Genomic DNA, 26,636 nt, shown 5'->3' on the forward strand with positions numbered 1-26,636 from the left:
CCCTGATCTCCAGTCCAATGCTCTACTCACTAGACCATACTACCTCTCTCCAGTACCATGTTTTCTTGTTCAGAGATAGACGCTTGCACCAAAGTGCCAGTCAGGAGAAACACAGTTGCTTCCCTGTGTGACCTTCCGCCCACTGGAGCCCACACCTAGTGAAAGGACTGTGTTAAATACTGTATGGAAAGGGGTGGCCTGCAGTGAGGGCTGGGTATGCAAAAGCTTCCCCTAACTGGAGGAACAGCGCTGGGGAAAGTTACGCAGACCAGCTTATCAAGCGGTGCACTGCTTGGGCCTATAATGAAATGAATGGTTCCGTAATCCTTAACCCTGAGCTGCAGCCTCAGCGACACCAGAGTCTTGAGAGAGAAGCGATGGGAAAAACCAGCAATAAATCACAGCCAGTAGTCCTGCTTGTGGATATAGGTAACTCTCTTTATTCTCTGTATGTACATTTTCTTACACAATCGGATGATCCCGTGTGACATTCAGCGCTGAAACAGTTACGTACGCTATACGGTATCGCAACTCCCTACAGACACAGTGAAAGTAAAGGACGGGAGGGGAGAGGAGACAAATCCTGGGCCAAAGCCACGCGATGGGGGATGAAGCTAAAACATTCACTTTTGCTGTCTCTGACCTCACTGCTCCCATCTGAATGGGACAGGTGGCAAAGGTGAGGAATACTGGGAAGCTACTGTCCCGAGCAGCCCTGACTCCTGGAGAGAAGGGGAAAGGGCCAAGATCAAGTTGGTAGAACTGGCATCTCTCTCACAGCGCTTTCTCTGTCATGGTCTCAGATCTATGCTAAGCTGGGCAGAGCTTGGGGCTGGGTGGGGACCTCTAAGCCCTGGCCATTCTCCCCCCATTTCTCTCCTCGTGGGGAAAGCTTTCCTTTGTATTTCTCTTTCTGTCCACGGTCAATAATTGTCCCACTGTCAATCTGCTGCTGCCCACGTCAGGCACCGTGTTTCCTCCTGTGCAAAGTTCCAGGGCGAGGAAGTTGCGTGCACCTTGCGCTGTACAATTCCCACCTGTTTTAAGGAGAGGGGAGAGGTCATGGGGAGAACGGGGCACTATCTAGAGCCAGGCACGGGGTGGGCAGGTAGGCACTGCTGGCTTCCCAGACGCCCCTCTGCTGACGCACCTTGGTCCTTGCCCAGCAGCACTTGTGCTCTCCTGACTAGGGCCTAAGGACCCGCTGCATTGATCCATGCTGCTCAGGCTCCCAGCATATGCCCTCCTTTACACAGGGGCCCTTTCTTGGGCTGCTGCAGCATTAGGCCCTTTTGGGGACTGGGCTTCCAGCAGGCGTAACATCTCCAAACTCCACCTAAAAATTGGTGCAGGGTGGCGAGGGTGGGGTGGGGGACAGGACAATAAAGGCATCCAGGAAAACACACCTCTCTGTGTCGCCTAAAAGTGAAGGCTTGCTATTCTTGACAGTGAAAATGAAAGCGATTACCCTTCCTGGGGAGGCTTGGATGCCTTCTGGGCCAAGAAGCGGAATTGTAGCCCTAGGCATGTTCGCACAGGGTGTGATCACACAGACACGCACAGTAATCAGTAATGACAAAGTGCTTTGGAAAGTTAGTGGCATTGTTAGTTAAGACAATAAACACCCTTAAGTTGGAGTTCCCGTGACAGCAGTGTAACAGTGCCGTGTATTTAGCCAGCTGCGTCACTGGTACTGCGGTGAGTGATCCCTGGGGTTCGTTAATACCGAGGTTTCTAAAAGTGAAGCATTGGAAGGGCCTGAAGGTTAGTTTATTCCCCGGGAAGACATCCAGAGATTTGTGGCAAGAGAAAAGAGAATCACTGACTCACAAATAACATGCAGGCACTGAGCCAGCATCACTGGAATGAAACAAAAATGGCTCGTTTCAGATACATGAAATTTGTGTGACTGGTTCAGGGCCTCTGTGGGGAATTTGAAAGTAACTTAATTTGAAATCTAGGCAACAGAGTGACACGCGACTGGAGTGGAACATAAGCAGCAGTTTGTTTATCTCAAGCTTCAAAATCTGAACTAGATTACTGGAGCTACCCTTCACCAAAATGAAGATGGCTGCAGCGTTCGACGAGTGATCGGTTGGGCTGTTGGCAATGACTTGAAAAGCATCTTCCCTTTCCTACTCGGCCTCATCTTTGCATTGACCCTGTCCCCATGTTCCACCTCACTATTATGTTTCGTTCGGCTCTGCACAATAGGCTTTTCATTGACGTTCAAGGTCCGAGCCTGTCAATTGCAGAAGTCTCTCAATACCCGTTGTCTTCAAATTTTAGACTCCAGTTGTGTGCCCAAAGTGCTGCTAATTACGCCAAACACAACTGTTTCCCTGTTGCCTTGTCCTCCCCTGTGTGTTATGTTTTCTCCACTGGCTAGCTCCCCTCTGTTGCTAAGATTGGTAACTCTTTGGGGCAAGGACTGCCTTGTCATTACAGACTCAGCACTCGGCACAGTGGAGTCTTGATCCTGACTGGGGCCTCCACCATAATACAAATGTTAAACAACAATAATTTGAAGGTGCTCAGCACCTTGCAGGAGGTGACCTTGGCAGGCTCAGGCCTGGAAGAGAGGGTCAGTGACTTGGGAAAATACAAACCTCAAAGTAAGTAGCTCAAGGGAGCAGTAAGGTTCCTCAGATAGGCTAAGGATGAGCAGCATTTTGGGTGTAAGGCTTATCGACCCCTCATTAAGTTTGATTTATCCTCCTGTATGGGCCCATTGGTTGCACACCAAGGAGTTCCATGCACTTCCAGACTATCAGCTAACTGAGACATAGCTGTAAATGGAGAATCATATGATGCATGCCAAGCACATCCCTCCTCATTTCACCAGAGCTTGCAGCCGAGACTTTTTGTTTAGTGAGTTACAGTTTTAGATGACCGCGTTGGACATATGGCTGGTGGAAGTGTGTGAGGCTGGCTTTGAGGATGGTTTTAACGCTTTCCAATACCACTGGTTTGACAAAGAGGACACAACAGAACCTCGCTATGTGTTGACAGACAAAGGATGGAATCTGCAGAATATCACAGTTGACTTGGGTTTTCAGTGAAGGCAGAAAATTGCAACTGTCCCCTGACAGGAGTGGCCCATGGAGAGTCCAAGTGTGGTTCATTTCCACTAACTGAGAGGATCAAGGATATTTGCGTCTGGGATTTTGTCACCCACGCCATCGACTGTCAATGTAGGATTCAGTCCTTAATCCAGGTTTGGTGGACACGCAGTAGGCAGGGCTAAGAATTGAAGCAGTCATTGGTTGAAGTCGCCTTCTCGCCTCATCTGCATCCGTTTCCCACCCTTATGGAAAAAGCTACTCACAGTCCCATGGGACGTCTGATTTGGTTGGGCTGGGACCCCTGATTTCCTCTCTCCGTTTTTCTGCTGTTTTGCTTCTGGCTGGGGTGGCGTGGATGGGACTGACGTCTCCCGCCTCCAGCCGACGCGCCTCCGAGGTTTTGCTGGTTTCTGCTCCATCCTTTGCAGCCGCCGTTGGAGCCCCTTCCGCTTCGCACGGGCAGATGTCTGCCGTCCTGCTGCCACCTGTGCTAAGACACCTGGCCACGCCCGCTTCCCGGGGGGGCACATTTGCCATCATGCTGTGGGCTTTGCTGAAACCTCTCAGGGGCTTTGGGTCAGGCACGAGGTGATGCAGCGGCTTGTGTTCGGCCTGACCCATGGGTTTATTTTTTGATTTTTTTGGCGGGGCTGTTGGAGTTCCCGTAACAGCTGTGCTGGCTGTTTCCATGGCCTGCTTTTCAGTCCGACTGGGCAAGGCTCCTTCGACGTCCCACGGGCATATTTCTGCCTTCGAACTTTCTTTCTCAACCGCTTTTGGATCTAATCCTTCCCAAGGGCAAATATCGGACTTTTTGCTCTCAACGCTGTCAGATTTCCTCGATGAAATTTTGCCCAGGTCAGTTGTTATAGAGGAGTCCTCCCAGGGGCAGATGGACTCTCGCTGGCTGCTTCCCTTCTCCAGCATTTTAGATAGGATGTCTCCAGTTCCTCTTGAACCTGTCTGCTCCCCCGCACTTGTGTCCTGTCTTAATTTCCCTTTATCTGATGGAGCTTCAGACACTTTCCCAGGGCATATTTCAACTTTAATGCTGGCTTCAACCTCCTTGCTTTCCCAAGGGCAAACGTCTACCTTTTTGCTCTCCACACTGCCGGATTTCTTTGAAGGGCCTTTGAACGGTTCAAAGCTTTTACTGTCCATTTTTACAGAGGATTCCTCCACACTCATGGTCTCCCAGGGGCAGATGGACTCTCGCTGCACCTTCTCCAGCATTTTAGATGGACTCGCTGCTGCTTTTGAGGTGATGCTCTGGTCGCCTTTGGAGAGACCAACTTTCTCCTGTGTTTCTTTCTCTGGTGGAGTCTCAGCTACCTCCCAGGGGCAGATTTCAGTTTTAACACTGGCTTCAACATCTGCATTTTCCCAGGGACAAACCTCTGCCTTCTTGCTTTCAACACTGTGCGATTTCTTTGAAGCAGCTTTATACAGATCTAGGCTCTTTGTAGCAAGCTTGATTGAGAGTTCCTCCATATCCATACTCTCCCAGGGGCAGACAGATTCTCGCTGACTGCCCCCTGTCTCTAACTTCTTAGATGGCATATCTCTGGTCTCCCTTGAACTGGCTGTGTATGCTTCATCCCTATCCTGTTTTATTTTCCCTTTATCCGATGAAGTTTCAGCTGCTTCCCAGGGGCAGATTTCCGTTTGAATGCTGGTTTTGACCTCTGCACTTTCCCATGGACAAACCTCTGCCTTTTTGTTATCAGCATTGTCAGATTTCTTGGAGGAAACTTTAGATAGATCAAAACTTTTGGAAACTGGTTTTATTGATGGGTCCTTCACATCCATGGTCTCCCAGGGGCAGATGGAGTCCCTCTGGCTGCTCCCCTTCTCCAGTGTTTTAGATGCACCTGTTGCTTTTGACCTGATGCTCTTATCCTCTTTGGAAGTCACACCAACTTTACTTAATAAAGTTCCTTTCTCTGGTGGCGCATCAGCCACCTCCCAGCTTTCAGCATTAACACTGGTTTCGACCTCCGCTGTTTCCCACGGGCAAACCTCTGCCTTTCTGCTTTCAGCGCTGTCAGATTTCTTTGAAGTCCCTTTTGGCAGATCAGTGTGTTTTGTGTCAGTTTTTGCTGACAGTTCCTCCATGTCCAAGCTCTCCCAGGGGCAGATGGCCTCTCGCTGGCTGCTTCCCTTCTCCAGTGTTTTGCCTGGACCTGCCGCTGCTTTCAGCGTGATGCTCTTGTCTCCTTTGGGAGCTCTGTCTTTACCCTGTTTCACTGGTGGAGCTTCAGTTGTGTCCACAGGGCATATTTCATTTTTGACACTGGTTATAACCTCTGCAGTTTCCCAAGGGCATGCCTCGGGATTCTTGCTGTCCATCTTAGAGCGATGGGACGTTTTAGCTTCATCCATGCTCCATTGTTGGAGGGCTCCACCAGAATTTATGGTCTCCCAGGGACACATGGATTCCCACTGGCTCCTCATCCTCTCCAGCTTCCTACGTATGGTGCCTCCTGTGTCTTTTGAACTCCTCCTTTCTGCTCTGCTGCTTGCTTTGGCTGGAACTGACCCCTCTTGGGCACCATCTGCTTCTTCCACACTCACCTCCCATGGGCATATTTCAAACATTTTGCTGGCGTCCTTGTTTTGCTGGGGTGGGGTTGTATTCGCCTCTTCCCAGGGACAGATGGTGGCTTGTTTACTCATCTTCTGCCTGCTTTCCTCGGGACCTCTGGCTGCGGCTTCTCGCCTTGCCGTCCTGCCGATGGATAGCGTTGAGGTTTCTGCTAGTTTGGGCTTATCGTGTCTACTGCCAGCCTCTTTTTCTTTCTCTTTCTCCCTCTGGCTCCCCTCGTCCTCCTTCCTTCCTTTAATGCTGCTCTTCTCCCTTGCCCGGTTAAACGCTCTAATGGCTAACCCTAAACTCTTGAGGGAGCTTTTCTGGGGGGAGATTTTAAGGCTTTGGGCTTTTGCCAGAGAGCTGTTTGGTTTCTCGGCACCTCCTGGTTTGGTCGGCTGGTTCTGCTGACTCTGATTGAAACCTTCCTCCTCCGCCAGTTCCCACGGGCATATTTCTGCAGCAAAGGAAGGTCCAGACAGCAGCCTGCTCTTCCCAGGCGTGGACGGAGGTTGCACATTATCTTCTCCCCGCTCTGCCTTCTCCATCTTTCCTGCAAGCTCCTCCACCTCCCATGGACCTGTATCTTTGGAGCCCTGACCAGGAGCGTCTGTGGCAGGCCGCATGTGCTCCTGAGCGTCCCCGGGGGCAACCTCGCTCCTTTCGAGACTGTGAGCCAAGCTTTGGTACCTGATGGGTGGTTGCGGTGGTGTTCTCCTGCTGGCAGGGGGCACCCTCCCTGACAGGTGAGAGCTGTCAACGCTGATGCTTTTCATTGGGGCATACGTGACGTGTTTCTGCACCTTGCTGTCTGGTGGGGTCACTTCCTCCCCCCAGGGGCAAACGGTGGCCCTGTCAAAGCTGTCTTGCAGGAAGAAGCTCACGGTCCCTTGGGCTACGTCGTCGCTCTGCGGCTGCTTCCCTTCCTCCGGGGCCTGCTCAGTGGCCTCCCCGCCATCTGCCTGCCCTGAGGATTGCATTGCAGGAGTGGAAGCTCCCTCCTTCCCCTTGCCCTCCTTTTCTCCAGCTTGTTCACAGCTATCTTCCAAATACGCCCGGCTGGTCAACAGCAGGGCCTTCTCTCTGGCACTCATGAGGACGCTGAGGGATTTCTGCAAGGGGGAGGGTTTGGGGTGAAGGGGTTTCTTGTCCGCCAACAGGTTGTGGGCACTGGCAGACTTGTAGACGAGGGGGGCCGAGTCCAGGGAATCGCCTTTGGTTCTCTCGGCGGCTTTCTTGGCCAGCTTTTTCCTCATCAAGGTGTCCAGCAGCGGGGGTTCCTTGCAGATGCTGTCGCGCCTGGGGGGCGAGGAGCCCTCCTTGGTGTCCTGCACGTGGTCGTAGGTGCTGTGGGACTTCCTCAGAGAGAAGGCTTTGTGCCTGGAGGAGTCATCTTTCACCTTCACACTGGAGCTGCCGGAGTCCAGAAGCCTTCTTTTGTAGGAGCCGGAGCGACTCCCACCGCCACCCGCGCCGGAGCTCTCCTTGCCCTCTCTGCTGCACTGCCGAGACACGGACTCTGGTATCTCGGTGATGCGCCTCATAATGGAGCGGCCCAGGCCCTTCTTGGAGCTCCTCTTTTTCTGAAGGTGAGGGTTGTTGGCGGTCATCTTCTTGGTTTTGTGGACCTCCAGCTGCGTGTAAAGCTTTTTTAATTCATCCTACACGTTGAGTGGAGTTTGGGAAGGCAGAGGAGAGAGGATAAAAAGAAAGGAACACAGATAAATACATAAAAACCTCTTATTCAATCAAAGTTTAACACCACCACTTGGTTGGCTCGGCTTTGGAGCTAAAACCATAGGCCTCTGCTCCTTGAGTGAAAGGACCAGGTCTGTTAGCTTGGGAAATGGTAGCCAACCAGCTGGCCAGGCCTGTGTTGGAAACCGGGTGCACGAGACACCGGGGGGAAGTTCAGAATCAAACTCTTGTTTTTTGGCCAATGTCTTTGAATTTATTTTCATCTACAGAAAACAAATTTTCCACAGAAAACAAATCCATTTGCCGCCCAGCTCTAGCTATTCTCTGCAAGCCCAGGAATTAACAGCAAGACCGGTTGCTCCTGGGATGGGCTGACATGGGGGAGCACATACCCTGGAGAGCTATACAGCCTCCCATAGTGAGATAAGAAATCTGATCCAATCAGGGATGAGTCATGTTTACTCAGTTTCCCCTCCCCTCTCACCAGGGTGAGTTTCTAAGCCCCAATTTCCAGTTGTTGGGCTGATCGCGACATCGCAGAGCGAATCTTGATTAAACTGGATCATCCGGTCCTTTTGAGGGGTGTTTTTTCAGGGGTGGGATTTTCAGAAGGAGGTGCCTAAATCCCATTGGAAGGCTCCTCATGGCCCTTTGTGCCTATGAACCTCTGAAATGTATGTCAGCCTCTGGGTTCATTTTCCTTTTGATCAGGGGTGTAAAATGTGTCTGGATTTCCTTCAGAAGAGGGGTGGAAAGGAAGGGAGGGCGGTAGTGAGGGGGTTTGGATTGAGCTGGGATATAGCCATCCATTGTACCAGCACCACCATGCAGGATTTTTAAATCCCTGATTAATAATAATAATAAATAATTAATAAAGAGCCCAAGATGCTGGGCGCCCACAGCAGCTGCTGAAGCCAACTGGCACTGCAGGTGCTCAGCACCTTGGAAAACCAGACTCCTCATTGCTAGCCCCTAAAGGTGCAAAGGAAAAACCCTCCACTTGTGACCCACTGCAGCGGTCCGTGCCTGGGTCTTCAGCAAGGCAGACAGAACCAACCGGCCTGTGGGGTGACTCCTGTGAGTAAGGGCTGACAGATCAGGCCCGGATAAAGCTGTAAACTTGGCACACCCCCGGCCCCCATTTCCACTGAGTGTTGACTCTGGAGACTAACAATGACATTGTCGAGGTCAGCCTTATTGACTACTTTGCTACTGACGGTCCCACGTTCTCCACTGCTGCTGGAGGATGGGTGAAGCAGCCCCTGCTTCCACCCCCTGTCCCATGATCGCGGAGGGATGTCACCCCTCACTCGAGGAGGGAAGGGAGATCCACGAAAGCCCCAGGGCAGGCATAACCCTCGCCACCCCTTTTTTGTTTGCTTCAGGAGAAAGACTGCAAAAGGCAACTCTTACTCTGCACAGTCCTGTATAGCTAGCGTCAAAAGAAGGTCCTGAGTGTGCCACCCACCCGAATGTCATCGGGGTCAAGACTGTGCTCGCTCCATGCCGACGTGATGCTGTTGTTCAGGTAGGAGCCCGAGCGCCGCATGTCCAGCTCGTCCTCGTACACCTCCGCTGCGATCTCCTCCCGCAGGGGTGATTTGGCATGCAAGAACTGGGGGAAGAGAGCAGTGGCAGGGGTTGAAGCCCTTGCTGCTTGCAGGCTGGGGTTGTCAGGGCAGCCGGGGGAGTTTGGCCCGCAAATGCACCTATCTCCTCTTGGATGCCTTTGCAAAACCTTACGCCATCTCACCTCTCTTTCTCCTTAATGGCCTGGGGCATGTCTTCGCTGCAGAGTTATACCTGGAGCGTCCCCCTCGCTCGAGTCCCAGCCACACACGCGAACTCTTCTCCCGAGCGCGGTGGGGCTGTTGACATCAGTTGCTCGGCCTTAGAGAGGGAATAGGCTACCGATCGAGTGAAACTCAGCTGCCTCAGCGGCCTCTCTGTGTGGACGCAGGCTAGCTCCGTTTTGACTGACTCCCAAAGACCCCCATGATATGCCGCCCCCTCCTGCCCCCCCGGGAGCGTGCACAAGGCCGGTGTGGACACAGCCGCTGGGGTGCTGTCATGTGGCCATGCACCCTTGAGCGAGGCCAACTTGAGAGGAGCAACCTGGGTGTAGATAACTGGAGTGAACTCTGCAGTGAAGACAGACGCCTCCCGTCACCCCGCCTGGGCCGAGCCTGCAGTAGACCGTAGACCCTGGCTTCACTGCAGCTTTGCACCAGTTAACCGGCGTGGTTGGCGCTAAACCCCTCGGTCGCTCAGATACTAGCCAGGGCAGCTAATGGTGCGTCACCCCTGCTGGAGGCCTGGGTACCCTGTTTTTTGGCAGCACCCCTGAATGGTACCTGAGTGACTGGTTTGGCTGGCCCTCCTTCCTCCCAGCTCTCCGTGCAGTGGGATAACCCAGAATGCTTTGCCCACCACTGCAATACATGCAAGCCCTCATACGCTATCTACCCCTCTGCCAGCTCTGCACCCCAGCCCTGGGCATGGGGGGCACTGCTGGGCAGGCTGGAGGAGGGAAGGGGAGTAACAGGGACTGACCTGTCCCCCTGCAAAGTCCCATGGGGCAGTCCTTGCTGCACCGTCCCCTACCGTTTCTGAATCAGGGCCGTATCCATTGCCTTCCTGTTGTCTCAGTCCATCCAAGGACAAATCTGCCCTTCTATTTCCAATGCTGCAGCATCTGCAAATGGTTATCCCTTGCGGGCCAGGCAGTTCCCGAGGAGCAGGCAGGCTGTTCAGCTTGTTAGGGATGGCTCTGGGTGCTTTAAAAAGGGGAATCTACCCCAAAGGTAACTGGGAAGGGAAAGCAGGATTGTGTTTTCAGCCTCCGGGAGAGCAATGCTGGGGGAAGAGGCCGGAGGCAGGTTACCTTTGGGATGAAGAGCAGTGCGAGCGTCATGGTAATGGTGACATGCGTGTGAATAAAGAACAGCAGCAGCGTCCAGTCGGGATGCAGCGAGGGAACCATCACGAACCTAGACGGGGGTGGGGGGAGACGTAATTTACAGAGGGCCAGACTTGGTCTGTCTTCCCCATGGCCTTGGGGAATAAAATCTTACTCGCACATTTGCAAAAGGGGCTGGGGGCTAAAGTCCCAGTGACGGCGGCTGGGAAGCTTCCCATGCAGTCTCTTGGCCTTTGGATCCGGACCAAGAGAGGCACCGCATAAAAGCTTTGGGCCAGATCCCCTTTGCTCTGCCCCTTCCTTGCGCAGGCAGTGACTATGCCTTTGTTCAGGGGCCTGATTCACCTCTCCTGGCCCCTGGTGTAAGTCAGCAGCTCCACTGACACCAGTGGCTTTACGTGGATGTAACACAGCTGGGGGGCGGGGAACCCATCCCAATGGGAGTTTGGCCTGAGAAAAGCCTGATTAAAAACAAAAGTCCCCAGCATTTGGCCTGTCTCATTAAATTATCCCACCCCTTCGCTGGGCAAGGCGGGGGTGCCATCCCAAAGTATTCAGGTGATGTCCCCAAAACAAGAACCCCTCCCCAGCAGTTGTTTGCTGTCCTGCTAGTTGGTGCATACGTACACTCTGCATCTACCTGTCAGAATGACCCCTCGCTCTTATCTAGCGCAGTTCTGTAGATCTCAAAGCGCTTTACAAAGGTTGGTCCCGTTATCTCCATTTTACAGATGGGGAAACTGAGGCATGGAGCAGGGCTGCGACTTGCTGAACATCACCCAACAAACCAGTTGCAGAGCCAGGAATAGAAGCCAGGTCTCCGGGGCGCTACCCTTTAGGCAATGCTGCCAGTCTCCTTCGGTACTAACACTCTCAGGAGTGGACCTCTCTAGCTTTACCAAGGTGGTAAGTATTATTCTCCACAATGTGCTGCTGGGGGTGGGAAACTGAGGCTCCGAGTGGTTAAAGTGATGCGCCTTATGTGAGACAGAGAGTCAGTGACTAGAACCCAGGATTTCTCAGACTTCCACTCTCCTCCTCTAGCCTCTGAACGACTCTCCCTCCAGCTGGGAGTGGAACCCAGACATCCTGAACCCCATCCTCTGCTCTAAGCACTAGGTCCCATTGCGGAGCATTTAGCACCCTGGGTTGGTGGGACAGTGCAGGGGGCGTCACTGGTCCTGTTGTACGCCATTGGGGATCTCACTCTGCAGTGCTGGTTCAGGGGCTGGGGATCTTGCTCGTGCTGGGAGCTGAGCTGGGAGATCAGAAGAGGGAGGAGGAAAGAGCTGCCCGATGGGGTGACCTGGTTTTGAATGAGCTCAAGTTGCCACTTGCACTTGACCTGCCCCCGTGACTAACATTTACAGCACAAGACTCAGCTGGTGTGCAAAATCTAGGTCCAGCCCTGGCGGGAGAGGGGAGTGGGATTGTGTTTGTTGCTGACATGTGAGTCTCCAGCTCCCTTTCTGTCTGAACTGGACTGAGCTGTGGGCACCCAGGGCAGAGAGAGCACCAGGTCCTGCAGCCAAAGGGAACCTCTGGCTGGGTGATTCCCCATCCCCACCTGACAACGTGGAAGGCTGCAGAGATGATCATCTCATTGTGCAGGGCGATGCCCATGTAGCGAGGTTCATGGAAGGCAGAGGGCACCGTCCGGGTGGCGTAGCACAAGAAGCTGCCCCAGAATAAGAAGAGCATCTCAGCTGGCAGGAGAAAAAGAGAGATGAGCAGTAAAGGCCAGGGCCCGTTTCTCTAGGACATTCATTTTTTATATCGAGGCACTGTGGTCCATGGAGCTCAGGTGCCAGCCGGTTGATGGTCTAGTTAAGGCGAGCTAGCTGGCATGAACTCTCTGTTAGGAGGGCAGCCTTCTTCCATGCCCATTCTCCAAGCACTTCTCTCTGCCTAGAGCCAGAATGGCCTGTATGCCGCAAGCCCAGATTGATTACGGGGCAGGATCACTGTGGTTCTGAAGGCAGCGTTGTGATCCCCAGAACCACGGCACATTATTGGAGTCGTCAGGACCAGGATGGGAAAGAGGGGTAGCCCCGGAGACCTGCCTGGATATCCCCTCTATTTTGTTTTATTTGCCTCTCTCTGCATCCGTGGACATATACCTGCAAGAGAGAACAGGAGGGGAAGCCCGTATGTGTGGATTGCACTATAAGTCCAATAGCTTCCACTACTTTGCTTCTGCCGCAGATCCCAGACATTGTGCCTTCGAGCACGCGTCTCCCCATCAGTGCCCGGTGCAGGACATCCCCATGTTGCCCAGGTAGGTGCGGGAGCCTGAAAGGAGGCCTGCCCAGCACCTCCACAGCACAGCGGGTGGAGTGGATGACCAACAGCAGAGGGTTCTCCCATGAGGGGCATCTCAGTGCTAACGCGCGGCCTTTCGTCATTAGCTAGGCGCATTTCCAGGAGCCATTCTGCCCCTCCTTGCCACGAGCCAGGCTCTGCCACTCTCGCTCCTCTCAGGTGGTACTTTAAAGCAGGAATAATCCCGCTGAGGCCACTTGGGGAGCAGGGTAAGCGTCAGTATAAAAACCTGGCCCCGTGTGGTTTATATTGAACCTGCTTGTGGCTTTCCTGTCTCCTTGCTGAGAATTGCTCTGTGCCAGAACTGGTCGCAGTGCGTATGTCTACACTACACACTAAGCTTGGGTTCTGACTCAGGTTTGAGCCCAAGCCCCCACTTCTGTCCACACACAAATCAGTCTGACCCAGGTCAACAAGCACTCAGGACCCAAGTCCTAGGACCCTGCTAGGTGGGTGGCTCAGAGCCCAAGCCCTGCTGAGACTTGGGTCCAAGCCCTGTCGTTTTGCAATGTGGACACAGTTCAAGCCACAGACTTGAGTCAGAAGAACATGTTAGAACGACTGTGAGACGCGGGTCCAGCAATTGTAAACCCAGGTTTAACACTGCAGGGTGGACTCTCAAGCATGGGATTGGAAACACCGAGTCCACAAGGGTAGTGATCAATGGCTCCATGTCTAGATGGCAGCCAGTATCAAGTGGAGTGCCCCAGGGGTCAGTCCTGGGGCCGGTTTTGTTCAATATCTTCATAAATGATCTGGAGGATGGTGTGGATTGCACCCTCAGCAAATTTGCGGATGATACTAAACTAGGAGGAGTGGTAGATACGGTGGCAGGTAGGGATAGGATACAGAGGGACCTAGACAAATTGGAGGATTAGGCCAAAAGAAATCTGATGAGGTTCAACAAGGATAAGTGCAGGGTCCTGCACTTAGGACGGAAGAATCCAATGCACCGCTACAGACTAGGGATCAAATGGCACGGCAGCAGTTCTGCGGAAAAGGACCTAGGGGTGACAGTGGACGAGAAGCTGGATATGAGTCAACAGTGTGCCCTTGTTGCCAAGAAGGCCAATGGCATTTTGGGATGTATAAGTAGGGGCATAGCCAGCAGATCGAGGGACGTGATCGTTCCCCTCTATTCGACATTGGTGAGGCCTCATCTGGAATACTGTGTCCAGTTTTGGGCCCCACACTACAAGAAGGATGTGGAAAAATTGGAGAGAGTCCAGCGAAGGGCAACAAAAATGATTAGGGGTCTGGAACACATGACTTATGAGGAGAGGCTGAGGGAACTGGGATTGTTTAGTCTACAGAAGAGAAGAATGAGGGGGGATTTGATAGCTGCTTTCAACTACCTGAGAGGTGGTTCCAAAGAGGATGGTTCTAGACTATTCTCAGTGGTAGAAGATGACAGGACAAGGAGTAATGGTCTCAAGTTGCAGTGGGGGAGGTTTAGGTTGGATATTAGGAAAAACTTTTTCACTAGGAGGGTGGTGAAACACTGGAATGCGTTACCTAGGGAGGTGGTAGAATCTCCTTCCTTAGAAGTTTTTAAGGTCAGGCTTGACAAAGCCCTGGCTGAGATGATTTAATTGGGGATTGGTCCTGCTTTGAGCAGGGGGTTGGACTAGATGACCTCCTGAGGTCCCTTCCTACCCTGATATTCTATGATTCTATGATAAGCCTGGGTCCTACAGACAAGTCCACTGAGTCTCTTTAAGCACCCTGCCCCATTTGGGGGCTCTGTGTCCTTAGACCTTTGTAGACTCTGGTACAATGACATATCTGGGCAAACTGAAGGCCCCCTCCCCTCCCTCTCTTGTGATGTCCGAAGCTTCGGACGCAGGGTCTCACCCACAACCATCATGTAGTCCCACCGGTCATGGTCGCAGATGTAGAACTGAAGCCCCTTGGCAGTCTGGGAGCGGATCACCAGCGGGATGTTCTTATCGATGTTCTCCAACATCCCCACCGTCCAGGCAGCCAGAAACCAGAGCACCAAGAGCAGGATCAGCCCCAGCATCTTCAGCACCCGCCCGCTGGTCATGTAGGGCATTCGCTGGGCTGAGCGGGAGAGGAACACCTTCAGCACCCTGCATAACAGAGAGGGAGGAGGTGACTGTAGCTTCCCCGTGGGCCTTTCCTTCGATGGCCAGCTGATGGCGGACTTAGGACTTCCTGAGGTCCCTTTGTGCTGGGTGGGTTTTAACCTGAGCGCTCTGGAGTCTCATTGCATCTTGTCTGCACTGTCGTGCTGCTAAAGGAAAAGCCCACCTGATAGAAGGGTATTAAAATATTAATTATATCAGGTCCAAGGCCATGCAGGTAACTGCAAACTAGCACGAGGGTGAGAGTTCAACAGCGAGATTGTAAACACCTTGGGTGGGAGAACTGTCTCTTTGTCCTGTGTTTGTACAGCACCTGGCACATTGGGGGCCAGGCGGCTCCTGGGTGCTATGATAATACAAATAATTAATCATAATAAACAAAATGACCCCCTCTTGTATGGAGCAAGTTCTGCCCGTATGCCTATAGACCGACATTGGGCCTGGGTGAATTATGGTTTTTAATTGAGTTTGGATGTTAGTATGTGTGATAAGCTCAAAGGACGTGACCCAAAAGAAGGAGATTCTGAGAAAGTTGGGTTATTTGTGTTAGATCTGTGTGAATCTTCCCATATCAGCAGGAGCTTATCTAAAGTTTGGGTTGAGGCAAGAAAAAGAAAAATACGGTTAATTGGGTACCAGGGGCAGTAAATAATTGGTGCTATAGGTTTGTTAAATTTATTATAAAGAACTGCTTAGGAAGAAATATGGCAAAAAGACAAGAAGAAAACCTTAAAAAGGGGGGCCCAGCCCTTAATCTTGTCTTAACCGGGCCCGTGGACAGGGTTCAGCTCTTATCTGCCTCATTTGGCTTTAGCTAAGGTCCAGCATCTGGCAATGACATCTTTTGTTTATTATAGTGTAGACAATGCAAGGGTTTTAGGGGTTTCTTTGTCACAGCTGTTACTTTCCACTATAGCATGACTGCAGGGAGGCCAGGATCTCCCAAGCCTGAGCCAGTTGTGAGTTTCTGACCAATGCTCATTGTTGGTAGGCTATCGAGTGTAAGTGCATATACGCTTGTATTTGTGATTTGGATGTAATCGACACCAAGTGGCTTTTGGACTTGTGTGACAGCTGAGCAGTGGTGAAACTTAGTACATGTATTAGGGAAATTATTTCCAGTTCTGCTCCTCACTGGAACAATTTACCAAGGATCGGGGGGAGGGATAGCTCAGTGGTTTGAGCATTGGCCTGCTAAACCCAGGGTTGTGAGTTCAATCCTTGAGGGGGCCATTTAGGGATCTGGAGCAAAAATTGGGGATTGGCCCTGCTTTGAGCAGGGGGTTGGACTAGATGACCTCCTGAGGTCCCTTCCAACCCTGATATCCTATGATCAGAGTGGATTCTCCATCCCTGGCCATTTTAAAATCAAGACTGGATGTTTTTCGAAAAGATCTGCTCTAGGAATTATTTCTGGGGCAGTCCTATGGCCTGTGTCAGATGGGAGATGAGCCTGGTTGTTCACAATGGTCCCCGTTTGGCTTTGGACTCTATGAAACAGCTGCTGGTGGGAGGGCTTGTAGAAGGAGCTGCTGTCTGATGGGTCATTGCCCTGGCTGCGTTACCTGTACAGCTTGAGGGTGATGGTCCCGTAGACGATGGCAAACCCAAGCATGCGCACCCAGCGCAGGATGATGCAGCGGAAAATGCTCGGCTTGAAGTACAGGATAAACACCTGGACAGAAAGGCGAGAGGGGGTGACTCCGGGGCAGCTCAGATCTCTGTTTGGGGAAGCTGGGAGGGCCTTACTTGCTGCTCCGACTTCCCCAGCTCGACCTGCACCTGAGATTTGGGTCCCAGTTCTCGTTTGCACTTGTGGACCTTTGAGACTGCTCTGGCAGCCTTTTGGGGCGTTATAATGGATGTCAGGGATGTTAACAGCCACACTGAGGCCCCGGGATGCCGCCAGTGCAGTGGAAAAAGAGATTGGGGCTCATCTAGACTCAGACAAAAGTTGTGGTGTTGGATTGGGTTAGCCACCAAGTTCTAACAAAACATCTTGTATCTTCGTCTAGACAGAGCCTTCGTGTAAATGTGACATCGTCTGTGCAGTGTTGTGCGTCAGAACCCTAGCATGATTCACAGAAGGGACTGGATGTTTCTGTGGATAATGGGAATTCTACAGCTAGCAAATACTAACCAAAGTCAGCAATAGTTTAAAAGAGGCATAAACCCTCTGGCTTCCGAGCATGAGCCCCCCTCTGCCAATTCCTACCCCCTCAGGTGGAAACCTCCCCTGTGGGTAGGCGATTCCATAAGTGCAGGGTTTCTTGCACCTGCCTTTGAAGCAGCTGGTCCTGGCCACTTGTGGAGACTGTTGTGACATAAGAACGACCATGTTAGGTCAGACCAAAGATCCATCTAGCCCAGTATCCTGTCTTCTGACAGGTGCCCCAGAGGGAATGAACAGAACAAGTGATCATTAAGTGATCCATCCCCTATCACCCATTCCCAGCTTCTGGCAAACAGAGGCTAGGGACACCATTCCTCCCATCCTGGCTAATAGCCATTGATGGACCTGTCCTCCATGAACTTATCTAGTTCTTTTTTGAACCCTGTTATAGTCTTGGCCTTCACAACATCCTCTGGCAAGGAGTTCCACAGGTTGACTGTGCGTTGTGTGAAGAAATACTTCCTTTTGTTTGTTTTAATACTTCCTGCCTGTTAGTTTCATTGCGTGACCCCGAGTTCTCGTACGGCAATTCCCATGTCCCTTGTGTCTTCTCCTTGTGCCTGGGTGTGCGCGCGCACTGATGTTGCATCCTACAGGTTGCAGACCTCCCATGGTATTACACCTCCGACTACTGCAACAAGTACTCCTTTTGCTTCAGTGGAAGAGGCCCATCTTTTTGTGCCTTCTAGTTGCATTCCCTGTGTGTCTGTATGTAGTTGATACCTGTATGTGGCATCTGCAGACAGGGAAACTGAGGCCCAAGAAGATCAAGTGACCTCCCCTTGGCCACAAAATGACTCTCAGCAGGAGTCAAATTGAAAACACAGGGTGCCTGGCTCCCAGTCCTCTGCTCAGGGCACTAGGACAAATATTTCTCTAGTGGAACATAAACTGGCTACCAAGACATAGTATGATGGGCATCAGCTGGACACTATGGTGATGTGCAGTCTATAAGCACCAAAAATTCAAATAAATTGTGGGTGACAAATTTGCAAATTCCAGCTAACTCCCCTCTGCCCCCTTTTGTGGGAGCGAGGGAACGTATGTGAGAGAAATTTGCTGAAAAACCTGAAGATCAATTACTTTGGAAAAGACTCGTTCCCCTTCCCTGGTGCTTTCTTGAAGGCAGAAGCTGTAAATCTTGCAGGATAGAGAGAGGATTTAGATAATTTAATTTAATTCCAGTGGCCGAAAAAGGATTTGAGTTCTTGAGAAGGATGATCCCACAAGAGCTGGTGTCCGGGACAGCAAAATTAGCCATCAGCTTAGTTGCCCTCACACCCTGTTTGATGGCAGACCTCTCGCTGCTCCTGGCCTGGAGAAGGAACCCAAGATCCTGGAAGGAGTCCTTCCAGGAGAGCAAATGGAGAGTGAGCCGCACTCTCCACCCGCCTTTTGTACACCCTAGGCTGCTTCCTGTCCCTCCTGCCATGAAGGGAGGAGGTTGATCCTTGGGGTTCTGGAGGTGCTGGGGCTCCTCTCATCCCTCCGCCCCCATGTAGGGGCACTGTGACCTATCCAAGGAGCTGGGGTGCCCTGTGATCAGCTTTGAGCTGCGCCCATGTAGGTGGGGAGAAAGGCAGCTTGGCTGGATCACGCCCAGCTCTCGGGGGAGAAGAACATCAGGAACACACAGGGCTGGTCTTCCTTCGACCTAGCTACTGCCTTTCTGGGAGGTGGCTTCTCCCATCAGCGTAGATTGTGTCTACACTGAAGCTCGCTGCTGTAGCATTTGAAGGGTAGACATACCCTCCGGCTCAGCGAATTCTGGGTGTGAAATAGCCCCAGTGAAATGTGCCACTGGACTCAAACCCTCACATGGGCTTTCCTAGCTACTGAGGACCCTATCAGGGGACTATGTGATGTTGTCTATCAATAGACAACCGCCTCACCCCAAAGAACTAGGGTCCCGTGGGATAGGAGGAGCAGAGCCAATCCCCGGGGAGGAGGGGCGATACACGTCTATGCTCTTGTGCAGCTGAGGGTTCCTCTCTGCCTAGGAATTTACACGGTTCCATGCTCATCACTCTGCTACCTGACGGCTCTTACTAGATACAAGAGACACTCAGATACGTGCAAGGCATTGTTCTAGCCTCTGAATCCTCCGCTGGATGATGGATCTGTGGGAGGGCATGACAGGTAGCCGCAGGGTACATCTGCCCTGGAGCTGGTGGTATCATTTCCAGCCGGGGTAGATGGATCTGTGCTAGCTCTGATTAAGCCAGGGCACTAAAAATAGCCATGTAGCTGCGCTGGTGTGAGGGGTGGGACGGGCGAAGCTGCCCAATGCGTGCCTTCATTGGGATTCCTGGGGTGAATCCATCCCCAGTGTAACTCTATTGGCTGGATTTGGCCCCCTGGGGTCTCTCTCTCTCTCTGTCCTGGCTAGGATCAAAGGTACCATGGCACAAGGAGATCACCAGACAGGAAGGTCTGAGAAGAGGGAAAGCACTGAACCTACTTCTATCCGGCCCAGCCTCCTTCCGGAGTCAGGGTGCTCTTGGGGCAAAGGACGGAGTGCTGACTTCCCAGTGCAAGCCAGATACTTACAGGGAAGTAGAGAAGCAGAGATCCAAAGAGGATGGTCTCCAGCAGGATAACTCCTGATGCCCGGATCCTCTAGGGAAACAAAGAGAGAGAGAGACACACACATGTGGTAGAGAATCCATGCGGTGGGGGAACAGACCAAGCAAGCATATGATGCCAATGTGGAGGATGGATCCGCAGGGGAGCTCAATGCGGAGAAGGTATTCCTGAATGTGCCCCTACTTGGTGGGGGGAATGCCCCACATCCTCACTGCAGCCCCCCAGAATCAAGCTCCATGGGCCTGGGCTCCCCTCTCTAATAAAACTAATATATATATTCTGGACCGGGGCTCTTGAAATAATCCCATTGGAAAAGGAGGTGGCTTGAAAGTGGAGTTAATCCAGTGTGCCAGGTGAGACTGTGCACCAGCAGGAGGCGCCCTTGTCAACGGAAACGAACAGGACCATGTGGAAACGTTGCTCTTTCCAGGTGAAGATTTTTATTTTAAATGAAAATGGATGGGGCAGGGGGGAAACCAAGCTGCTAACTATAATACTTTGCCACCTCTAGCGCCTTCTGGATGAGGCCCTTAAAGCACTTCACAAACATGAATTAGGATGCCCCACCCTCCACTTTTCCCCCCATGACTGAAGCAGTTAAATATCACCTCATTTTCCATATGGGGAAACTGAGGCACAGAGCAGGGAAAGTAACCTGTCCAGATTTTGGGGCAGCACTGGGCAGAGAACTCAGGTCACCTGGTTTTTAGTCCTGTGCTTAGCACTCCTCCGCTCCGGAGAGCTGGGCAGGAAGTCGACCCCCGGGTAGGGCACCTGTGCAAGGCTTAAGCAGGGCTTTCTTGGGACTTAAGGTGTGTATAGGGGTTGTGCTGGTCCCCAGCCCATTGCACACATCCAGCTGACCCTCCCGTGCTGCACCGAGGCAGGTGAGTCAATAGCGTCACCCCAGTTCACAGAGCTTGAAGCACCGTTTCCTGAAGTGGCCTCTGATTTTGGCTACCTCCCTTTTATGGCAGCCCAGCTGGAGACATTCAAGACCTTGATTTACAGAGGGGTATGGCAGGGAAACACCGCCCCCCCCAGCTCCAGCCAAAATCTGCAGCAGCTGCAGGGGCTCGGTGCCGAGGTGGCTCAAGTTGGGTGTCCAGAAAACAGAGGCACCTAAAACTGGAGACCACTGAAAACGTTTCCCTGTGTGACATGGGCTCTGAGCCAGGATGAGCATCCTGCTTTCCTCCCTCTCCAAGGATGCTGAACAGAACCTGCACCAGGTCTTGGAGGCTTCACTATATGGCCCCGAGGTGTTGCAGAGAGGAGGACTGCCCAAGAACCAGGGTCTTTTGAGTCCACTGTAGCAGGGAAGTGGGGCCCCGTAGTCAAAGTGCATTCCTCCGGGACCGCCGGATGCCTTGCCTTGCTCATTCGAAAGTGGTAGGAGACCAGCATGCTGAGAAAGACAGCCAGCATGCAGAAGGCCTGGAAAGAGAGGACAGCAGCCCGCAGGGACCAATCCTCCTGGATCAAACACGGGGTGTTGTCCACGCACGTCACGCATCCTTCCTTGCAGGGCCGGCACTCGAGCAAGGTCCCAGAGTCCACGGCTCCGTACTGCCCTACGTACTGGGACGAGCTTTCCTCGGGGCCTGCAGGGGTGAAAAGGAGGCGTGCGGGAAGGTTAAAATGTCGCTGCGTCTCTGCACAGCCTTTGCTTCCTCTCCTCCCGCAAAACAGACTCATAGATGGGGCCTGGGCCTGATCAGAGCCGGCGCTAGGTGTAAGCAGACTAAACAATTGCTTATGGCCCCAAGTAGCTCAAGGGGGGGCCCCCATTTGCTTTTTATTATGTGTTGGGGGAGCAAAAACGTTCCTGTTTAGGCTAGCACTGCCTCTGGGCCTGATTCTCTGCTGCCCCACCCCACACAGCATCATCTACACCGGCACGGCATAGGTGTGAAAAGCTGCCTTTCAGACTTGGTAGCACCTTGTTTGCGCTGGTATAAATGATAGTCCAAGGTGCAGAGCAATCATGGGGACGCTCTTCTCTCTGGCTAGGGCATCTCTAAGGCCTGGTTAACTCAAGGCATGACATTAACCCTACTTGGTTGAGCCACTTTTAACTTGGCCCTGTGATTTGCAGTCCCGCCCATCCCTGTCCACTGATGAAGGGTATTTTCCTGTACTGGGTGGGAGATCAGGAAAAGGTTAAGGCAAAGCAGGGCACAGATCAGCCCCAAGGGTCCAAACCTATGGATGCATTTCCAGATGGTGGAACTGCAGCATCTGGGAAGGGGAGCCTTTTGGAAATGCCGGGTGCTTATAATGCTTGGAGATGGCGGTGGGGCCTGTGGAGTCGGAGAGCTGGGAAGCTAGAGAGGAAGGAGGGTGCAATGGTTAAAGCACCAGCCTTAGATATGGGAGACCTGGCTTCAGTTCCCTGCTTAGCCACTGATGATCTGCACAACCGTGGGCGAGTCACTTAGCTTCAGCTCCCACTCTGTGAAACGAGGGAGGGTTGTTGGGGAGGTGCTCGCATGCTATGGGGAGGGAGGCTGGGTAAGATGGGTCACTAGGAGAGCCAAGCTTTGGCTTTGCATTGCGGATGCAGCCCAAGGAAAAAGCCAAGCCCAGCCACGCAGAGGAGATGCTCCGGCTGGGGTAGGCCAGGCAGGGTTACCACCTACCGGACTGGCCAGTGCCGGAGGCCCTGCTTGCACCATAGAAGCCCGGCTTGCACAGACAGAGGTATCTTCCGAGAACGAAGCCACGGCTTTCCTGCGGGATGCACTGAACAAAACATGCCACATGTGAGTGACACGGATCCCCTTCTCTGGGGTGAACCTGGAGCCTCAATGGGAACGTTTGGCCTCTCCCTGACCCCTCCCAGCCGGGAATCTAGATGGCTTTCTTTGGTATGACTGTCCCTCTGTCCTTAGAGGGGTTCCCTCCCCCCGCCCCTACTCAGTTTGGTCCCCCTGTCCCTTTAAATTTACTTCTGGAAGCCAGTGGTTAAACATTTAAGAATTAAAGGCAAAAGCCTGATTTTCAAATCCCCTCCTAAAACCTAAATGGACGCGTAATGCTGCAAAGTGCTAATCCCCGCTACCGTGAGGGCAAAAGCCGGGCGCAGGCAGCCTGCAAAGAGCTCCCCAGTTAATGCCAGGGATGTCGCGATCCCAGGCCAGAGGCCAGATGGCGATGGAGAAATGGGACAGATTGCATGCGAGGCCTAGAACAGGGAGCAGGGCAGAAGCCGCGAGAGCCCCAGCCATGAACCCACAGAAGGGCTGGCAGCTACTGGCATTCCTACCCGCTGCCCCCATGCCCGTGCCCCGCCCCTGTCCTTCCAAACGCAACAGCCGTCGACCGCGGCTCTGCTGCCGAGAGGCTGAGGGGAGAGGAATCAATCTTTCGCTTGCCATGTGGAGTGCCCCCCAGGGCAGATTGAAGGTGGAGGAAGAGGAGGCCGGGCAGGCCCCAGGAACCAGGGGGCAGGCTGGGAGCAGAAAGGGTGCAGGGCTGGATGGGTTAGATGGAAAGTGATCCCTGTCTCCTCCCCCCACCCCGCATGTTTGCTGCTCAGCTGCGATGTATCCAGTGCTGATTGATTGTGGGGGTGGGGGAGGGCAGCCGAGGGAGACAAGCTCCCCCCATCTCCCCTCTCTCGGCTCTCAACGCGCATTCCCCATCATCCGCTTTGTGCAGGTGGTTGCTTTGCTGGCTCAGACAGCCCTGCCTCTGCTGCTACCCACACAACAGTTCCCGCGCTGCTCCGTTCTGGCCAGCCTGGGTGCCGGGACTGCCAAGGGGTGGCGTAACGTGTGCTGTAAACACCTGGCTCAGGAAGTGGACCAGCTCCGTTCCCCAGGCCAGTGATACACCCTCCGACAAGGGGAACAGCTTTTGATCATTGGTCTGGGATGTAGAGGTGACAGGCCCCTTCGCCCACTGCTTCCCCTCCCAGTGCTCCTTTTGGGCCAGGCAAGATGCCAGCGGCTCCCAAAGTATCCACTCTGCCACCCCTGCAGTCCTGTCTGTTCAGGCCGGTTCATCTGTGGGTGTTTTGCCTTTCCCTAGGGCTTTCTGTGTGAGTGCTACCTCTCTGGGTCTGCATCATTTGAACTTTGGGAGCTGCTTTAAACATGGGCAAGAAACTTTAAGACAACAGGCCGAGCACCAGAAAGCAGGGACAAGGGCTACTCGACAACTGGGTTCAACTCTCCGTCCGCCAGAGTCGGGAGCAATGCAGCAGGATCCAGCGAGGTAGGACACTGGACTGGGAATCAGGACGCCTGTGTTCTCTTCTTATATCTAGCACTGATTTGCTGGGTGACCTTGCACACCTCACTTCCCCTCTCTGTGCCTCCCACCCCCTTGTCTATTCAGCAGTTTTGGGGCAGGGACTGTCTCTCCCCATGTGTTTGCACAGTGGGGCCCAGATCTCAGTCAGGCCCTCTATGGTCATAAGGGGAAGCACAAGCTTTGTATGCTAATTTGCACATTGCTCATGCAGGACCAATGGCTATGCCGGAAGGGGGCAGCAGCTGGCCCATGGGTGGAAGTGGGATGGAGCCAAATAACCATGCGGTGGGTATGGGGAGACACAATCCCCCAGGGGAGCCAGAAATAGATCAAGGAAACTGATAGCCAGTGCGAGCTAGGGAGACAAGGAGCAACCGTGCTCATTAATGCTCTTGGGGGATGTCTCTGAGCTGGGTCATGGTGGCAAAGATCACGCAACGGAGGCGGGATTACCACCCTTGAATCTATTAGCCCGTCCCGTTTGCCTGTCCTCCTTCCACCACCCCATCCCTCTCCTTTTGCTCCTGGGTGCCTTGAAAACTGCCCCTTCCCCTCCTGGTCTTGTATGCTGATTCCATGATTTCCGCCGACCGGAGTGCATTAACCCTGCAAATTTAAGCAGCGCTCCAGTAATTCAAAGGCAGCCTTTTAATTACACAGGGAGGGAGGGAGAGAGAGAGAGAGAGAGAGGTGGGTGTCCCTGGTATTTACCCAGCATGGGAGAGATGGGAGCAAAAAGAGAAGCAGGACAAGGCAAGATTCGTTAATTAACAAAGCCGGCCGCGCTGCCTTTCTATTTATTTTTTAATAGATAATTACATCAAAAGGGACGTGGGGTGGGATCTTGCTGGGTTTGTCATTTAAAAGAGCCCTGGAGGCTGCAGGAGATCTGATTGGACATTAGATCCCAAGCGCTGAACCTCCTAATCCCCAAATGATTAAAGCAACCATCTCGATCCCCATCCCGCTCCTGCTTGGAGAAGCTGCTGGCTTCCTCTCTCCCTGCTGAGCAGAGCGGACGTCAGGACGGGGCCGCCAGGACGGGTATTACAGTGGTGAATGCTCCATGTGATGGCTAAGAGACACTGCCAAGTACATTAAGCCCTGAAATGTGACCTACCTTAACATGGGTATAATCTGGTATCTCTATCTATCTAATCATCCAGGCATTTATACTGCACTCGGCCCTGGGGGATGGGGAGGAAAACAGAGCACATGCTAATGATGCTAAAATATCTGTATTCCCAACAAATGGGAGGTTCAAAGTGAGCTGGGGGGCCCAAATCTCATGGAACGTCAAAGGAAGTTGGGGGGCCCAACTCCCTTCAACGCCTTTGAGATCTCCAGGCTGCATTCTTGCCACACCACAATGAAGCAGGCTATTTTTGTAGGCCCTACAGGAAAAGTCACACTTTGTACAGGTGTTGTCTTCATTGGAGGTGGTTAGAAAACTCTTGAAATCTGCTTCGTCCTTAACTAACCACACTCAGCAGTTTGTGTGGTCAGACGTTAGCTAATGACCCCTATGAGGGAGGAAAACCTGATTCTCCCCATTCTACAGATGGGGAAATCCTCCAGAAGGCAAAGGGACTTGCTCAGCGTCACCCACCAAGCAAGTAGGGTTGCCAGCCCTCCAGGATTTTCCTGGCGTCTGCAGGAATTAAAGATTAATCTTGATTTGAAGATCACCTCCAGTGATGAAACCTTCAGGAATACGTCCAAACAAAATTGGCAACCCTACAAGCAAGCGCTTCAGTTCTAGCTCAGAATTGCACTCAGGACTTCCTGCCTCCTAATGGCAGACCTCTAGGCACCCCTGCCTCTCCCAAAGAGAACAGCGTTGCCCAGGGGTTAGGGCTGTAGCCTGGAACGCCAGAGACGTGTATGCAATTTTCTCCTCCAGAACGGACTTCCGGTGTGACTTTGGGCAAGTCTCTTAGGCCCAGACCCTCAAAGCTATTCAGGGGCCCAACTCCCACTGAAATCAAATAAATGCCTAATAATAATAAAAACCTAATACCTTTGAGGTTCCTCCTCTTTGGCTCGCTCTGTGCCTCAGTTTCCCCATCTGTACAGTGGGGTTTCACCTGCCTCCCTAGTGGGTTGTGAGGCTAACTACGTTGAAGACTGTGGGGTGTTCAGAGAGTAGGGTCATGGGTGGCAGATCGGTACCTAAAATAGACAGATCATTCTATTCCCATGGGGTCACTTCTTGGGGGTGGGAGGAAGGAGGTTATGCACTGTAGATGGCTCTGATTCCAGAAGCTTTTCAAACTGCCCACTGTGGGAACTCTTTCAATAGGGGGGCATAGCAGCCAGCAGCTGGTCAGTGCAGAGTTGCGACACCTGAACTCATGGGATAGGGGTGATAGCTGCCATGGAACAGGGGACTCAAAGGTCTGTGAATGGGGATGGGTTCACGCAGCTTGGAGGGAATCAGGTCACACACTGTGTCTTGTGGCGAAACAAAAACCAATGTGCGTACATGCAGATTTGCACAGTAAACCTCACTGGCTGCGAGGCAGGGAGCAGCTGAGCTAAGCAGATGGGTCAGCTGGAGTGGGGATAATATTCAGCGGTGAAGGAGAGCCAGGGAGTAGCGGAAACCAGGAGAGAGGAAAGACTCTGGAAAGAGGAGTGAAATTACAAGGAAGGATAATGTCCCTTGGGAGTGGAGGGAAGCGAGATCTAAGGGTTTGAACCAGAGCCCACTGAAGTCGGAGGGAGTTTTTCCGTTGGCTCCACTGAGCTTTGGATCAGGCCCTCCGGCCCAGGGAGAGGGATTTCAGTCGCACTGGGGTTTGCCTGGGGAGCTGGAAACTCCCCTGTCCCCAAAGCCCAGCTCGGGCTGTGGGAAAGTCTGGATCTGGACTTGGCCTCTGAGGCCCAGCTGCTCCTACACAGGGGTTCAGTGAGG

General features: G+C 52.7%; 1 protein-coding gene and 1 long non-coding RNA gene across 4 annotated transcripts in view; one reads left to right on the forward strand and one right to left on the reverse strand.

Moving 5' to 3' along the window:
• Positions 1-417: 417 nt before the first annotated feature.
• GPR179 (G protein-coupled receptor 179) overlaps positions 418-26,636 on the reverse strand; it is a 37,033-nt gene continuing 10,814 nt past the window's right edge. For 2 of the 3 annotated variants that reach the window (XM_073325677.2, XM_073325678.2), the window contains exons 3-11: positions 22,102-22,204; positions 20,834-21,063; positions 19,424-19,492; positions 16,266-16,375; positions 14,447-14,685; positions 11,838-11,976; positions 10,235-10,340; positions 8,819-8,965; positions 418-7,313 (exon numbers count right to left, since the gene is read on the reverse strand). In XM_073325677.2, coding sequence (XP_073181778.2) covers positions 3,321-7,313; positions 8,819-8,965; positions 10,235-10,340; positions 11,838-11,976; positions 14,447-14,685; positions 16,266-16,375; positions 19,424-19,492; positions 20,834-21,063; positions 22,102-22,204 — 5,136 coding nt within the window. In that variant the 3' untranslated portion in view covers positions 418-3,320. The remainder of the gene's footprint in view (positions 7,314-8,818; positions 8,966-10,234; positions 10,341-11,837; positions 11,977-14,446; positions 14,686-16,265; positions 16,376-19,423; positions 19,493-20,833; positions 21,064-22,101; positions 22,205-26,636) is intronic. The other variant, XR_012156344.2, reaches the window with a different exon arrangement.
• On the forward strand, positions 20,679-25,774 carry LOC140903818 (uncharacterized). The gene is made up of 3 exons (XR_012156345.2): positions 20,679-22,224; positions 23,495-23,680; positions 25,281-25,774. It is a non-coding gene; the product is annotated as an uncharacterized LOC140903818 (long non-coding RNA).

Source organism: Lepidochelys kempii, chromosome 27 (genome assembly GCF_965140285.1).
Source record: "Lepidochelys kempii isolate rLepKem1 chromosome 27, rLepKem1.hap1, whole genome shotgun sequence".
Taxonomy (NCBI): Eukaryota; Metazoa; Chordata; order Testudines; family Cheloniidae; genus Lepidochelys; species Lepidochelys kempii.